At 43.8% G+C, this 15126-nt stretch overlaps 1 protein-coding gene across 1 annotated transcript in view; it reads right to left on the bottom strand.

The window, feature by feature from the left end:
- The window catches only part of alk (ALK receptor tyrosine kinase), a 288715-nt gene that overhangs the window by 95466 nt on the left and 178123 nt on the right, over nt 1-15126 (bottom strand). Inside the window, exon 6 of the mRNA XM_033025471.1 lies at nt 4854-4985. Within this exon, the coding sequence (XP_032881362.1) occupies nt 4854-4985 (132 nt within the window). The remainder of the gene's footprint in view (nt 1-4853; nt 4986-15126) is intronic.

Here is a 15126-nt window from a genome sequence, read left to right as displayed (position 1 = left end):
GACTTGATGGGCCGAATTCTGGCCGAATTCTAATTCTGCTCCCATCACTAATGATCTTATGATATAGATATAGGTGGAAGTGGATGAGGTGGGGGAAGGGACCGGATAGTGGGAGAAATCTGCAGTTCCATGTGTCCCTTTCCATGAAGTTCAGAGCACAATGCACTAATGTGTTGTGTTAATTCACCGTTGCATGTGTTCACTGACGAAAGGATGGACACAAGGCCATATTGAGGCTATTAGGACTGATTAATCCCTCTGCCTACCCAATTCATTCAAGATTCCTTAAATAATAATTACAAACTATTTTCAGAGTCACTTATGACCTTATGAATTATGAAAATCACTTAATATGGTAACCACACCATCGTACTTTTGAATTGAATGATATAATGGAGGCTCGTTTGTATGTGGGAGTGTCCATAAATCGGGCGATGGTAACTCGGGGATGGCCTGTATATCAAAGCAACGATGGTAATATCATTGAATGCTGAGGTACACCACTGCCTATCTCCCCAGTCAAGAGAGTCAAGCAAAGATGGAGTCAAGAGTATTTTCATGTCATGTCCCAAAACAATACAATAACATTCTTACTTGCACCAGCACAACTGATATATAAACACAATACTCTGTAAATTCTACAATAAAAACATTTTCAGTATATATATAAAAAAATAATCAAACAAAATTAGCAAACAATAATAGTGCAAAGACAAAAATAATGCCCCAAAGTCTAAGTAATGTGTAGGAAGGAATTAGAGATGCTAATTCCTCTATAGACACAAAATGTTGGAGTAACTCAACGGGTCAGACAGCATCTCTGGAGAAAGGGAATATTTTTCTTATTTCTATTCTCCAGAGATGCCCCCACACCCGCTGAGTTACTCCAACATTAATTGTCTATCTTCTATGTAATGTACTATGTAGTCTAGGTATATACTGTAATGAGTGGCATCAAAGTATATAAGGCTGATGAAAAAAGAATAATTGTTAAAAGTGGAGAGAGTGAGGATGCTAGCTCTACCATTTTTAGAAGTGAACGTATGTGAACATATGTGCATGCGTTGGACTTTGGATTTAATAATGTCGTGGGCGCTCATTCACATACATAATAGACAATAGACAATAGACAATAGGTGCAGGAGTAGGCTATTCGGCCCTTCGAGCCAGCACTGCCATTCAATGTGATTATGGCTGATCATCCCCAATCTGTACCCCATTCCTGCCTTTTCCCCATATCCCCTGACTCCGCTATCTTTAAGAGTCCTATCCAGCACTCTCTTGAAAACATCCAGAGAACCCGCCTCCACCGCCCTATGAGGCAGAGAATTCCACAGAGAATTCCATAAGTGTCCATAAGTTGGATGTTCAGGACAGGCTGCATATTAAAGGCAGCTGTGGTAATATTGCTACATGCTATACACCTCACTGCACTCAGAAGATTTGATACTGTGCTACTGTTGTCTATTTGGTCCCCTGGGTATTAATTTTGCTTTCAAAGTGCAAGATTGCAGGATCCAATTTAACCAATATTATTGAGAATTTCAATTGCAAAATGCTTTTTGATAAACAAAGTTATGCAACTGAAAAATTGAATTTCCATGAGTGATGCATAGTAATGACCATTGCTTCATTGTTTTGCATCAATGGGAACATTCAATTTTGGATTTAGATGTTTCTGACGTGACAGAGGGGTGGAAAAAGGATGAGGTGTTGCATTATTGATCAGGGAGAATGTCAAAGCTGTAGTCAGAGAGGACCTAATGAAGGGCTTGAACAATTTAGTTTAATTTTTACTTTAGTTTATTATTGTACACAGAGGTACACAGAAAAGTGTGTAAGAAGGAACTGCAGATGCTGGTTTAAACCGAAGATAGGCACAAAATGCTCAGTGGGTCAAGACCCTTCTTCAGACTGAAAGTCAAAGGAAAGGGAAACAAGAGACATATAGACGATGATGTAGAGAGATATAGAACTAATGAATGAAAGATATGCAAAAAAAATAACAATGATAAAGGAAACAGGCCATTGTTAGCCATATGTTTAAGAATCATTGTTTAAGAATGAACTGCAGATGCTGAAAGGTAGACAAAAAATGCTGGAGAAACTCAGCGGGTGAGGCAGCATCTATGGAGAGAAGGAATTGGCGACGCTTTGGGTCGAGACTCTTCTTCAGACTGATGTCATGGGGGGGCAGGACAAAGAAAGGAAGAGGGCGGAGACAGTAGGACTTGAGGGAGAACTGAGAAGGGGGAGGGGAAGGAGGGAGAAAGCAAGGGCTATCTAAAATTAGAGGTCAATGTTCATACCGCTGGGGTGTAAACTACCCAAGCAAAATATGAGGTGCTGTTCCTCCAATTGGCGCTGGGCCTCACTCTGGCAATGGAGGAGGCTCAGGACAGAAAGGTCAGAGCGGGAATGGGAGGGGGAGTTGAAGTGCTGAGCAACCGGGAGATCAGGTTGGTTAAGAAGGATGGAGCAGAGGTGTTCAGCGAAACGACCGCCGAGCCTGTGCTTGGTCTCGCCGATGCAGAGAAGTTGACACCTGGAACAGCGGACGCAGTAGGTGAGGTTGGAGGGGGTGCAAGTGAACCTCTGCCTCACCTGGAAAGACTGATTTGGTTCTTGGATGAAGTCGAGGGGGGAGGTAAAGGGACAGGTGTTGTTGCATTTCCTGCAGTTGCAGGGGAAAGTACCCGGGGAGGGGGTGGTTTGGGTGGGGGTGGTTTGGGTGGGAAGGGTCGAATTGACCAGGGAATTACGAAGGGAACGGTCTCTGCGGAAAGCAGAAAGGGAAGGAGATGGCACGATGTGGCCAGTAGTGGGACCCTGTTGGAGATGGCGGACGATTATATGTTGTATGCGACAGCTAATGGGATGGAAGGTGGGGACAAGGGGGTCTCTGTCCTTGTTACGAATAGGGGGAGGGGGAGTAAGAGCAGAGCTGCGGGATATAGTAGAGACCCTGGTGAGTATAATGGAAGAGGGGAAACTCCGTTCCCTAAAGAATGCGGACATCTCCGATGCCCTAGTATGGAACACCTCATCCTGGGCGCAGATGCGGCGTAGTCGGAGGAATTGGGAGTAGGGGATAGAGTTTTTACAGGAAGCAGGGTGGGAAGATGTGTAGTCAAGATATCTATGGGAGTCAGTGGGTTTGTAGTAATGTCGGTCAGCAGTCTGTTGCCTGCGATGGAGATGGTGAGATCTAGAAACGGTAGGGAGATGTTGGAAATGGTCCAGGTAAATTTCAGCGCTGGATGGAAATTAGTGGTGAAGTGGATAAAGTCAGTGAGTTCTGCATAGCTGCAGGAAGTAGCAACAATGCAATCGTCAATGTTAGCGGAGGTAGTGTTCGGGGATAGGGCCAATGTACGCCTGGAACAGGGATTGTTCGACGTACCCTACAAAGAGGCAAGCATAGCTGTGGCCCATAGCTACACCTTGGAGAGTATTGGTAGACAGAAATTGGCTATTTCTGCGGTCGAGGAAGAAATGGAGGGCTTTAAGACCCTCCTGGTGCGGGATGGAGGTGTGGAATGACTGGACATCCGTAGTGAAGATGAAGGAGTGGGGGCCTGGAAAACAGAAGTCATAAAGGAGACGAAGAGCATGTGAGGTGTCTTGGATATAGGTGGGGAGGGATTAGACCAGGATGGATAGGATGGAGTCGAGGTATGTGAAAATTAGTTTGGTGGGACATGAACAAGCTGAAACAATAGGTCTGCTAGGACAGTTCTGTTTGTGGATTTTGGGGAGAAGATAAAATCGGGCTGTGCGGGGCTGGGGAACGATGAGGTTGGAGGCTTTAGAGGGCAGGGAGCCGGAAATGATGAAGTCAGTGATGGTGCTTGAGATTAAGGCCTGGTGCTCGTCTGTGGGGTCATGGTCCAAGGATAAGTAGGAGGAGGTGTCTGAGAGTTGACGCCTGGCCTCAGACCGGTAGAGGTCAGCACACCTTGCTTTATCCCTCCTTCCCCTCCCCGTTCCCAGTTCTCCCTCAAGTACTAGGCCTCATCCATGGCCAGAGTGAGGCCCACCGTAAATTGGAGGAGCAGCACCTCATATTTTGCTTGGGTAGTTTACACCCCAGCGGTATGAACATTGACTTCTCCAATTTTAGGTAGTCCCTGCTTTCTCCTTCTTAACCCCTCCCCTTCCCAGGTCTCCCACAGCCCACGGTCTCCGCCCTCTTCCTTTATTTTTCCCACCTTCTTTCCCCTCCCCTTCCCACGGTTTCCTCCCACACTCCAAAGATGTACAGGACTGTAGGCTAATTGGCTTGGTATAATTGTAAATTTGTCCCTAGTGAGTGGAGGATAGTGTTAGTGTATGGGGATCGCTGATCTGTGCTGCCTCGGTAGTCTGAAGGGCCTGTTTCTGCGCTGTATCTCTAAACTAAACTAAAGATAATTCGAGGGTCTCCAATGAGGTAGATGGGTGCTGAGTACTGCACTCTAGCTCATGAGAGGATGGTTCAGTTGTCTAATGATAACTGGGAAGAAAGTCTTCTATCCATTCCTGTTGCTGCCTGATCCGCTGAGTTACTCCAGCACTTTATGTTTATGGAGACAGGAAGAAGACACCAGGATTACTCATGAAAAGGTGGGAGAAAGAGTGAAAGATATACGTAAACCAGGACAAAAGTCACAGCATACTTCACTAACATTTGTGTTAATTCTCCATTAAATAGCAGTTAGCAATAACATGACATTTCTCGTGAAGCTGTTAAGATAAGTGCTTTAGATATTTAATGGCTCACATTTATGTATGAAATGTAAGAAAAGCATGGAGGACAGTTTTATTAAAAGATAAAATACCTGTAATTGGACAATTATTTTATAAATCATTACCTTGAAAATAAAGGTGGCCCCGCCACCTCCTCCTCCACCTCCAGCCCATTGTGAGACGTTGCCACTCCTTTTCAGCTCCTCTTCAATAGCACTATTCTCTCCTAAGCAAACACTCTGGATGATGGGATTTGCCTTCAAGAGAAAACATTGAAAGATGCAACATTAAAAATATCAATCTGACTGGCTCAAGAGAGTCATTAAAATACATTTCCAGAGGGACAGTTAACTTATCTGAGAAGAAATTAAGTTAACAATTTAGTTTTGTTTGTGCCAACCTCTTTGATAAGTTGTGTTCTTGGCAGAAGTGCAACTGATAAAATAACAAAGCAGAATTAAGTCAACAAACACCAACATTTTGATCTTTATCCACTAACATCTAAAAAAAACACATGAGTTTCAGGCACAATTTTAGCTTTAGATATGCAACAAAATCTTCATTGGGATGTCCAAAAATCTGCAGATGTTGGTCATCTAAAATAAAAACAGAAAATGGTTGAAATATTCAGCAGGTTAGGCCACATCTGTGGGAAGAGAAACAGGAGTCACTGTTTCTGGTTGAAGACACCTCATTAGAATGGTACAGGGGCAGCACGGTGGCGCAGTGGTAGGGTTAATGCCTTCTGAGCCTGTCCCACTTAGGTGATTTTTTAGGTGACCGCAGGAGACTATGCAGTCGCCACATGGTGACCACATGTTCGCAGGTGGTTGCCGGGGAGTCGCCTTCATGGTTGTGCGGAGTTCCCGCATTCTGGGAACTAGTCGTGGCCTCATTATGGTCACCGTGAATTTTTCAACATGTTGAAAAATTACCGGCGACTAAAATGAAGCCGCCAGTGAGAGTAGTGAGAATTCTCAAGCCGTAGGTGGGTCGCCAGGAGGTCCTAATGGGTTGCCAGGAGGTCAAAGGTTCTCGGAGGTTCTTGTAGGTTGTAGCCAGTGCCGAATTTCATTGGCTCATTGGGGGAAAAAAAGGTAAGTAGCAGTTTTCAGAACAAAGGATAACAGACCAGTAATGGTAAATGTCCGCCGAGCTTCACAGCCATGTATCTCTGGCTTCTTAAAAGTTGTCTCCACTCCTTCTCCCCCCCCCCCCCCCCCCCCTCTTTTAAAGGACTTACCGTACACTGTGCTTTAGCTTTCTTTTTACAGCTCCTGTTCATTGCGGTGTGTGTCTGTTTCACCTTGGTTTTGCACCGTGTGAATTTTTTAGACAGCGATCCCCCCGCTTGCCCTGTCCCCCACCTGTGTAACGGGCTGGTGAAGGAAGCGATGTGTTTGTGTATGTGTTCCACTCTGACAGTCGCCGTTCCAGTTGCCGGTTTTTCAGGCGACTGCGGGCAACTTGACAGTCGCCAGCAGTCTGCTGAAAAATGGCCCAAGTGGGACAGGCCCTTTACAGCGCCAGAGACCCGTGTTCAATCCTGTCTACGGGTGCTGTCTGTACAGAGTTTGTATGTTCTCCCTATAACCATGTCGTTTTCGCCGGGTGCTTTAGGTTTCCTCCAACATTCCACAGATATGCAGGTTTATAGGTTAATTGGCTTCTTTAAAGTCCCTAGATTGTAGGAAAGAGCTAGTGTACGAGTTATCGCTGTTCAGCGTGAAATTGGTGGGCCGATGAGCCTGTTTCCACGTTGTATCACTAAACAAAAAACAAAACTAAATTAAACTAAACTGGGAAGGAGAGAATTTTGTTTGTTAATCCTGAGGATGGATGAGGGGGAGTTGAGGCAGGCATATGTCTCTGATAGGATAAAACTGGGGTGACCATGGGGATAAACTGTAAACAAGGTTATCTGATCAGTCAGTGAATTGGTGCTGTTAGAGAGTGAGCACACGGACAAAAGAACATAAGAGTCACAGAGTTATACAGAATGGGAACGGGGTCTTTGGCCCACCTTGTACATGTCAATCAAATTGGCATTTTAGGCTTATCCCATTTTAATGCTTTCGCCCAAAGTCCACATATCTGTCCAAGTGTCTTTTAAAAGTCTTAATTATGTCCTCCTCTATAGCTTTCTCTGGCAGCTCATTTCAGATATGGACCACTCTCTGAATGAAAAGGTTGCACCAGAGATCCCTCTTACATCTTCCCCCTCTCTCCTTAAGCCCATGTCCTCTAGCTTTAGAATTCTCTTCCATGGTAAAAAGAGTGTGGGTGTTCACTTTATCCATGTCCCTCATGCTCTTGTACACCTCAATTAGTTCTCCTCTCAGCCTCCGACACTCCAAAGAAATAGTCCTGGTGTATACTGGAAAAAGGTTGGAGCAGCACAAAGGTGAAGTGGTAGAGTTCAATCCTGACTATGGGTGCTGTCTGTACAGAGTTTGTAAGTTCTCCCTGTAACCACATGGGTTTTCTCCGGATGCTCCGGTTTTCTCCCAAGGTCCAAAGACGTATAGTTTTGTAAGTTAATTGGCTTTGTTAAGATTGTATATTGTCCCTTGTGTGTAGGATAATGCTGGAGTACGGGATGATCGCTGGTCGGCGGGGACTCGATGGACCAAAGGGCTTGTTTCCACAGTATCTCTAGTCTTAAGTAAAGTAAAGTCTATCCAACCTCTCCCTATAACACAAGCCCACAAGTCCAGCTAACATCCCTTCTGCACTCTTTCCAATTTAATGATATCCTCCCTAAAGCAAGGCATCCAAATCGGCAATACTCCAAGTGTGATCTCACTTACGACTTGTACAGCTGCATCATGATGTCCCAACCTTTGAACTCAATACCCTTCTCAATGAAGGCATGCATGCCCAAAGCTTTCTTCACAACTCTGTCCACTTGAGCTACCACGTTCAGGGAACCACATATCTGTAAGCTTAGATCTCTCTGTTTCCATGACACCATCCAGGGCTATATCACGTATTGTGTAAGTCCTGCCCTGGTTTGACATTCCAAAGCGCGACCCCTCACATTTGTCAGAGTTAAATTCCTTCTTTACCCAATCCTTGGGCCACCTTCCCAACTAATCTAGATCCCTTAGTAAACTTAGACACAGGAAATAGATAAGATGGCTTTGTTACAATGGGAGAGGGGAAGCCAGCGTATTTTCTCATGTTCATAAATTAAACTAACAGAATTAGGCCATTTGGCATATCAAGTCTACTCTGCCATTCCATCATGGCTGATTTATCTTTTACTTTCACCCTCAATCTCTTGTCTTCTCTCCAATAACCCCTGACAGCCGTACTAATTAAGAAACTGTCAAAATCCACCTTTAAAATACCTATTGACTTGGCCTCCACAGCCTTCTCCTTCCCAATTCAGATCCAGAGTCTTCAACCTGAAACGTTATCACTGTTTCCCATCCTACAGATATGGCCTGGCCTGGCCTGCTGAGTACTTCCAGCATTTTACAATTCAGTATTTTCAGCATTGAGAGCATATTACCCCAATATTACTTTAGTTATATCCCAGTGTAAACTTTAATTATGAAAATTGGGTTGAATAAATCTAAATAATTTATTTACTTCTACATAAATTATGCAGAAAAATATTAAACTACAAATAGAGTTTATATTTAAATTCACGTGCTTCTGGGGCAGGGAGGGTGGATAGATAGTGGTGAAAGTCTGACCAATAAAGGATATGAGAGATTATACACTGATAGATCATAAATTTACTCTGTAATCCCTTAATATCCAGAATCCATAAATATTCTGTGCTAAATGTAAACAAAGAGATGAATAAATGAAAACAAACTGAAATTGATATAAAATGGTAAAAGCTGTTGAATGAACTTGTCCTTGTGAAAGTGAACTAAATGACAAGACTGTGATGACTGGAAAATAATGGAAGTCATGGGCTCACTGAGCTCGCTGGAGGGTAGTGGGCAATGGAGAGTATCCATGAGCCACAGTTTTACCAAAATAGGTGGGCCCATTGTGCATGTGATTATTAGCATGGAAAGAATGAAGACAATAACACAAATCAGGAACAATGAGCTGCCATAAGAAGTGGTAAAGGCAGGTACAATGACAATGTTTAACAAACATTTGGGCAAGTTTAGTTTAGAGATATAGCTGGAAAACAGGCCCTTCAGCCCACCGAGTCCACACTGACTAGCGATCCCCCACATTAATTCTATCTTACCTAAACACAATAGGGACAATTTCTACATATACCAAGACAATTAACCTACAAACCTGTACGTCTTTAGAGTGCGGGAGGAAACCGAAGATCTCAGAGAAACCCATGCAGTCACGGGGAGAATGTACAAACTCCGTACAGACAGCACCCGTAGTCAGGATCAAACCCGGGTCTCTGGCGAAGCAACGCTGTAAGGCAGCAACTCTACCGCTGCGCCACCGCTGCGCCCCTATGTGTGCAAGCTCTTACAGAGGAAAGGTTCCGTGGGATGTGGGTCACATGCAGGCCAATGGAAACGGATCAAGAAGGCACTTTGGATGGCTTGGAGGAGTTGGGTTGCAGGACTTGTTTTCGTGCTGTATAACTCCATGACTCAAGGAAAAAAGAGAGATGTGGCCTCAATGAGATGTTGCCTGTATGAGAAACGTTATCAGTGGTAAGAAAAGCCCTGATACAAATATCACGCCAAAAAGATCAGGCGTGATATTAATTTAGGTTAAAGATGCAGCATTGAAACAGGCTCTTTAGCCCACCGAGCCCACGCCGATCATCAATCACCCATTCACACTAGTTCTTCGTTATCCCACATTCTCATCCACTCACAAAATGCTAGGGCCAATTTACAGAAGCCAATTAACCGAAATCCCGCACGTCCTTGGGATGTGGAAGAAAACCAGAGTACCTGGTGGAAACCCACACGGTCACATGGAAAAAGCGCAAACTCCACACCGACTGCATGCAAGGTTAGGATCAAACCCGGGTCTCTGGTGCTGTGAGACTGCAGCTCTACCAGCTGCACCACTCTTCCACCTGTTGGGAAAATGATTTGGAAAAAACAGGCATTGGCCTTACAAAGCAGGATACCCGCATACACCTTCGGGGGCACTCAACCACTTTCTTAGTGATAATACATGCTGTATACAAACCAGAAAAGCAGCAAATGGAGAAGGAAAAATTAAGCACGAGACATAAATCTACAATAAAAAGATAAACACAAACATATATATTAATCCCAGAAGTATAAAATGAAAAGGAGATGAGATCACTGATTTTTCAAACTACCAGGGGACACACATTAATTCAGATCTAAAATAGAGCGTTAAAATGGGTGTGAGGATCATGAAAATGCAGCAACTTTCCAGTTTTAAAATTTAGCTCAGGGAGTTCGGAGCTGTCTGTGGAATCATTAAAATATTTTATTCAATGACAGTTAAAAAATGTCATTACCTGCAGCCCCAGTATGTGACAAGGGAAATGGGAGACAGATCAACAAAGATAAAACCGACAGTCAGACTGCTGAACTCAGCACATCCTCTCACTGATGCTTCAAGGTGGATTAAGTGAGAACATGTTGGGATATGGAAAGCTAAGTCAAAATTAAGTTGGAGAGCTCTTCGCACTTATGGTTTCAGAATTCCCATGATTCAAATATCAAACAGCTGAAGCCAAGAAACTACAGGCCAATCTTAAATAAAGTGCATTCTCGGAATCATTCTAAAAGCACCTTTGCACCCTCCACATACAGATTGGTAGAAGAAATATTTGGAATCCATTATTTAAAAAAAAATCCTTTTACTTCAAATGTATCATTTTACGCATAGAGGTCTCATTTTCTAATTGTCTAAAATCAAAATTGAAGAATCAAACATGTGATTCTAGACATTGTGCCTTAATATTTTTTAATTATATATACTGTACTTTTTTTTCTTTGGTGTTTATTATGGTGTTTACAGAGTACTATGTTTACATATCTGTTGTGCTGCTGCTAGTAATAATTTCATTGTTCTGTTTCGGGACATATGACAATAAAACACTCCTGACTCTTGAGCTGAATTTCAGAGCTGAGTCTCACACCCATCAAAATCGCACAGTTAAACAGATGGAAGTCCAGTAATAGATGGGGTAACATGTGTATTGAGGCATAACAGTCTAGAGTGGGATAACAAATCTACTGAGGTATAGCAAAGAAGGGGAGATAGTTGGACACAAAGTGTTGGAGTAGCTCAGTGAGTCAAGCAGCATTTCTGGAGAGCATGGATAGGTGACGTTTTGGGTGGGGAGCCTTCTTTAGACCTTATCTTAAGAAGGTTGTTGACCCTAGACATCACCTATCCATGTTCTCCAGAGATACTGCCTGATCCACTGAGTTACTCCAGCACTTTGAGTCCTTTTTTGTAACCAGCACCTGCAGTTCCTTGTTTCTACAATGAGAGAAAGTATCTGGGGAAGCTTCCATCTCCTTCCCCATAACATTTCCTTTCTCAGCCCAACACATACACCTTAGTGTATTGGTGATGTTCCATATTTTTCATCCCACACTTTATGTCCTTTTTTGATAACCAGCACCTGCAGTTTAATTTAGAGATACAGCATGGATACAGGCCCGTTGACCTACTGAGTCCGTGCTGACCAACGATCACCCATTCACACCAGTTCTATGTTATTCCAGTTTCGAATCCTACAGATCAGGAACAATTTACAAAAGCCAATTAACCAACAAAACTGCATGTTTCTGGAATGTAGGCCAAAACCAGAGCACCTGGAGAAAACCTATGCAGTCACATGGAGAATGCATAAACTCCTCACAGACAGCACCCATAGTCAGGATTGAACCATCTCCACACCAATACTGAGGATCTCTGGCATTGTAAAGCGGCCTTTTCACGGGGCGACTTGACGCAAGAGTTAACCGGAGTTTAACATCGTGGGAACCTCGTGCGATAACAGTGCGGCATTCGTGGACCACCGTGGACCACCGTAGCGCTAACGGCAGGTCATCGTGTAACTTGGTCACTCGGGAGAAAATTCAAGAAAGTTTGAATTTCTCCAAGAGTGACTTGTACACTTGTGGTTGAGTATTGCAACATTATATGAACGTAGTGGCCAGTGCGATATCCGTAATAACTTGCGGGTACCGTGGGAACTCCTGCGAACGGTGAACCCGGAAGCTGGACAGAGGGAACAGAAGGTGAGTAAAAATTATCTTCTGTGGGATTGAATTTAAAAAATAAATAAAAATAAAGATTTGCATCCGCATATGGACATCAACTTATTCATGAGTTATGTTAATGAGATTCAAGAAAATAACTATAATCTTTAAAATGGACTTTAAAAGGGACTTTACTGAAAGGTTACGCATTTTTATGGTCCGTGAGAAATTTTTCACATGTACTTATTTGAGAGATACAGGTCGGAGTCCTCGGGTCCAGGGGTCCGGAACGCTACCAATCAATGTTGTACAGAGACCCGTGTAAGGAGTGAACTGTACATGCTGGTTTAAACCGAAGACAGACACAAAAAGCTGGAGTAACTCAGCGAGTCAAGCAGCATCTCTGGAGAAAAAAAGCTGATGTTTCGGGACGAGACACATCTTCAGACTCAATTCCGATTAGGCTGTCTGAAGAAGGGTTCCGGTGTTGGGGGAGTCCAGAACCAGGGTCCCAGTTTTACAGTCTACCGTGGGAACTCTTTAACTCAGTAAAGTAAAGCAGCCTTTATTGTCATATCAGCGCACAGGCAGCAGTTGACTGTTGCTCTATTCAGTTTCCCAGGGGGTCGGGACGGGACTGGAGTTGAGAGAGAAAGGTGGGGGAGTCGAGGGAGAGGAGGGGGAGACAGATGGGGGTGTCTTCATTTACTGACGGCGGGTGTCTGTCACTGAAACAGGCAGGTGAGATTTCACATCCACCTTGTGCGTGCCTCTCTCTCTCTCTCCCTCCCTCTTACACAGGCTGAGAGACTCTGCCTCTGTGAGTGTACGTCTCTTTCTCCCCCTCTCCCACACACAGTAAGACCGAGGTACTGTGCTCAGTCCATCTGTGTCTCCCACATACACAGTAAAATATGTCTCCAAATGAGCCAATTCAACCAAGGGAGGATATATATAGTGTGTGAAAAAAAAAGTTACATCATTTGTGTCACGTGTAGTTCACGATGTTCATTCAAGATTTAACGGGAATGCTCGGGAAACGGACAAGTCACTCGCACAAATAGCAGAAATGCCGAGTACCGTGGGAACTCTTTATCTACTGCCGTTATATCGTGCGAGACTCGTGCTGGACCACGACCTCTTCACTCTGATGACATCTTGCGTCAACTCGCCCCGTGAAAAGGCCGCTTAAGGCAGCAACTCTACCACTGTGCCACACCTGAATTAGAGTTCATTGGATAACACAGGGCCGGCCTTAGGAGTTGCGGGGCCCAATTGGGAACAATTTTGGTGAGCCTCAGGTTCCCAGCCAAGGTCTGTAGATACATAGAAATATAATTAAAGTCTATAAAAGACTTTATATTTCTATGGTAGAATGGAAAGTAATCAAAATATGCGCTTAAAAAGTGTCTGTGACTTAATGGACCAAACAGATCTAAGCTACATTTTAATATAAAATTGCATACATGTAAGCCTACAAGTAACAAACAAAATGTGTAGATCACCTCTGAAAAGTACATAGTTACAATACCACTTGTTTTAGTGACTGTGAAATGAAAAAAAAAGTAATTTAATTAAATAAATCCTGGAAAACCAATAACCATCGGTGAAAAACCAATCCAGGCATTAAATTTTGGGCTTCAATCCCATCCTACGGTTTGGGCTTCTACCCCATCCTAACTTAGTTGTGTGTGTTAGTTGTCTGTGCGATATGTGTGTGTGTTAGTTGTCTGTGCGTAATGTGTGTATGGGAGGGAAGGGGAGAAGGGAGGGAGGGAGAGAAAGGAGGGAGGGAGGGAGAGAAAGGAGGAAGGACAGAAGGGAGGGAGGGAAGTAGAGAAAGGAGGGAGGGAAGGAGAGAAAGAAGGGATGGAGCGAATGAGAGAATGGAAAAGAGAGAGGAAGGAGGGAGGGAAGGAGAGAAGGGAGGGAGGGAAGAAGGGAAGGAGAGAAGGGAGGGAGAGGGCCGGCGGCGGGAGCAGATGCCGGGGTCCGGGCGGACGGGTGTCAGCTGAGGCTGAGGTTTGTAAACGTTGCTCCATCCCCCGGCCCGGCCCTCCGTGTATTGTTCACCGCATCTCCCCGGGGAGAGAGAGGGGTGGAGCCGGGGCTGTGTGCGTGAAGCACGGCGACTGGAGAGGCGGGAACGCTGCCGTGAGCGAACGACCCACCTCCCCCTCTCCCCCTTCTCCATTCCCCTTTCTACCCCCTCCACCCCTCTACGCTCTCTCCACCCCTCACTCCTCCCTCCTCCACCCGGGGTAGATCTACCCGAGCCGAGTGTAGATTACTCCAGGACTCCAGCGTGGGGCCCCCTTACTCGCAGGGTCCAATCGGCTTAAGGCCTGCCCTGGGATAACATGCAAACAAATGTTTTTCACTATCTTGGTACACAAGATAATATTAAAGCAGTGACAATATCAATACCAATATTATTTAGTGCATTCATTCCTATAATGCATATAATTTGTTCACTCTTTCTGGATTTAGCCTGTATTTAATGCCAGATCCACAAAGATATTTTCACAGTTCCTTCTTAAATGACAGTTGAAATGGTGTGGGAAATATATGGTTCAGTTGGAATAGAGGATGGACAATTACACGTGAATTCTTGAAACAAAGGATGCACTATAAAATGGATTAGAGGACTGTGTATTTATTGACATGAAATTAATTGAGAATTTTGATTGATCTCCGATATGTTCTTTCATAGGTTCAGAATAACAGTCATCCTCAAAGTTTAATAGATCAATGTTAGTATGATCATTAAATCCAGGATTACTTCCTTCCCTCTACTTACATCCCTCTGGGAGGCGACTCCAGACTGTCAAAGCCGCCACAGCAAGACATAAAAACAGCTTTTTTCAACGAGAAGTAGCTCTAATCACCAGCCAAGAGTCTGTAGCCTCCTTTTGCACTGGTATTTTATTTTATTCTTCACATGTTTCAATTATAATGTTTTATTTTTAATTGTCTACTGTATATCGTGTTGTTATCCTTGCGAGCAAAAGGTCAAAGGTCAAAAACTTTATTTGCCATTTGTGCTTGCACACATAGGAACTCTTGTGCGGTTGTTCAGAGAGTCAAGTCAAGTCAAATTAAAAAGACACACAGAAAGACACATAATCTATAAAAACATATACTTCTCTAGAAATAAAAAAGAAAGTGCCTAAAACCCTATATAAAGGGGAAAGTGAGAGCATTGTAAATTGCACAAACCCTATATAAAAGTGTCGATTGCATTGTAAATTGC

This window comes from Amblyraja radiata, chromosome 8 (genome assembly GCF_010909765.2).
Source record: "Amblyraja radiata isolate CabotCenter1 chromosome 8, sAmbRad1.1.pri, whole genome shotgun sequence".
Classification (NCBI taxonomy): Eukaryota; Metazoa; Chordata; class Chondrichthyes; order Rajiformes; family Rajidae; genus Amblyraja; species Amblyraja radiata.
The sequence above is the reverse complement of the archived record's forward strand: the minus strand, read 5'-3'. Positions and strand labels throughout refer to the sequence as shown.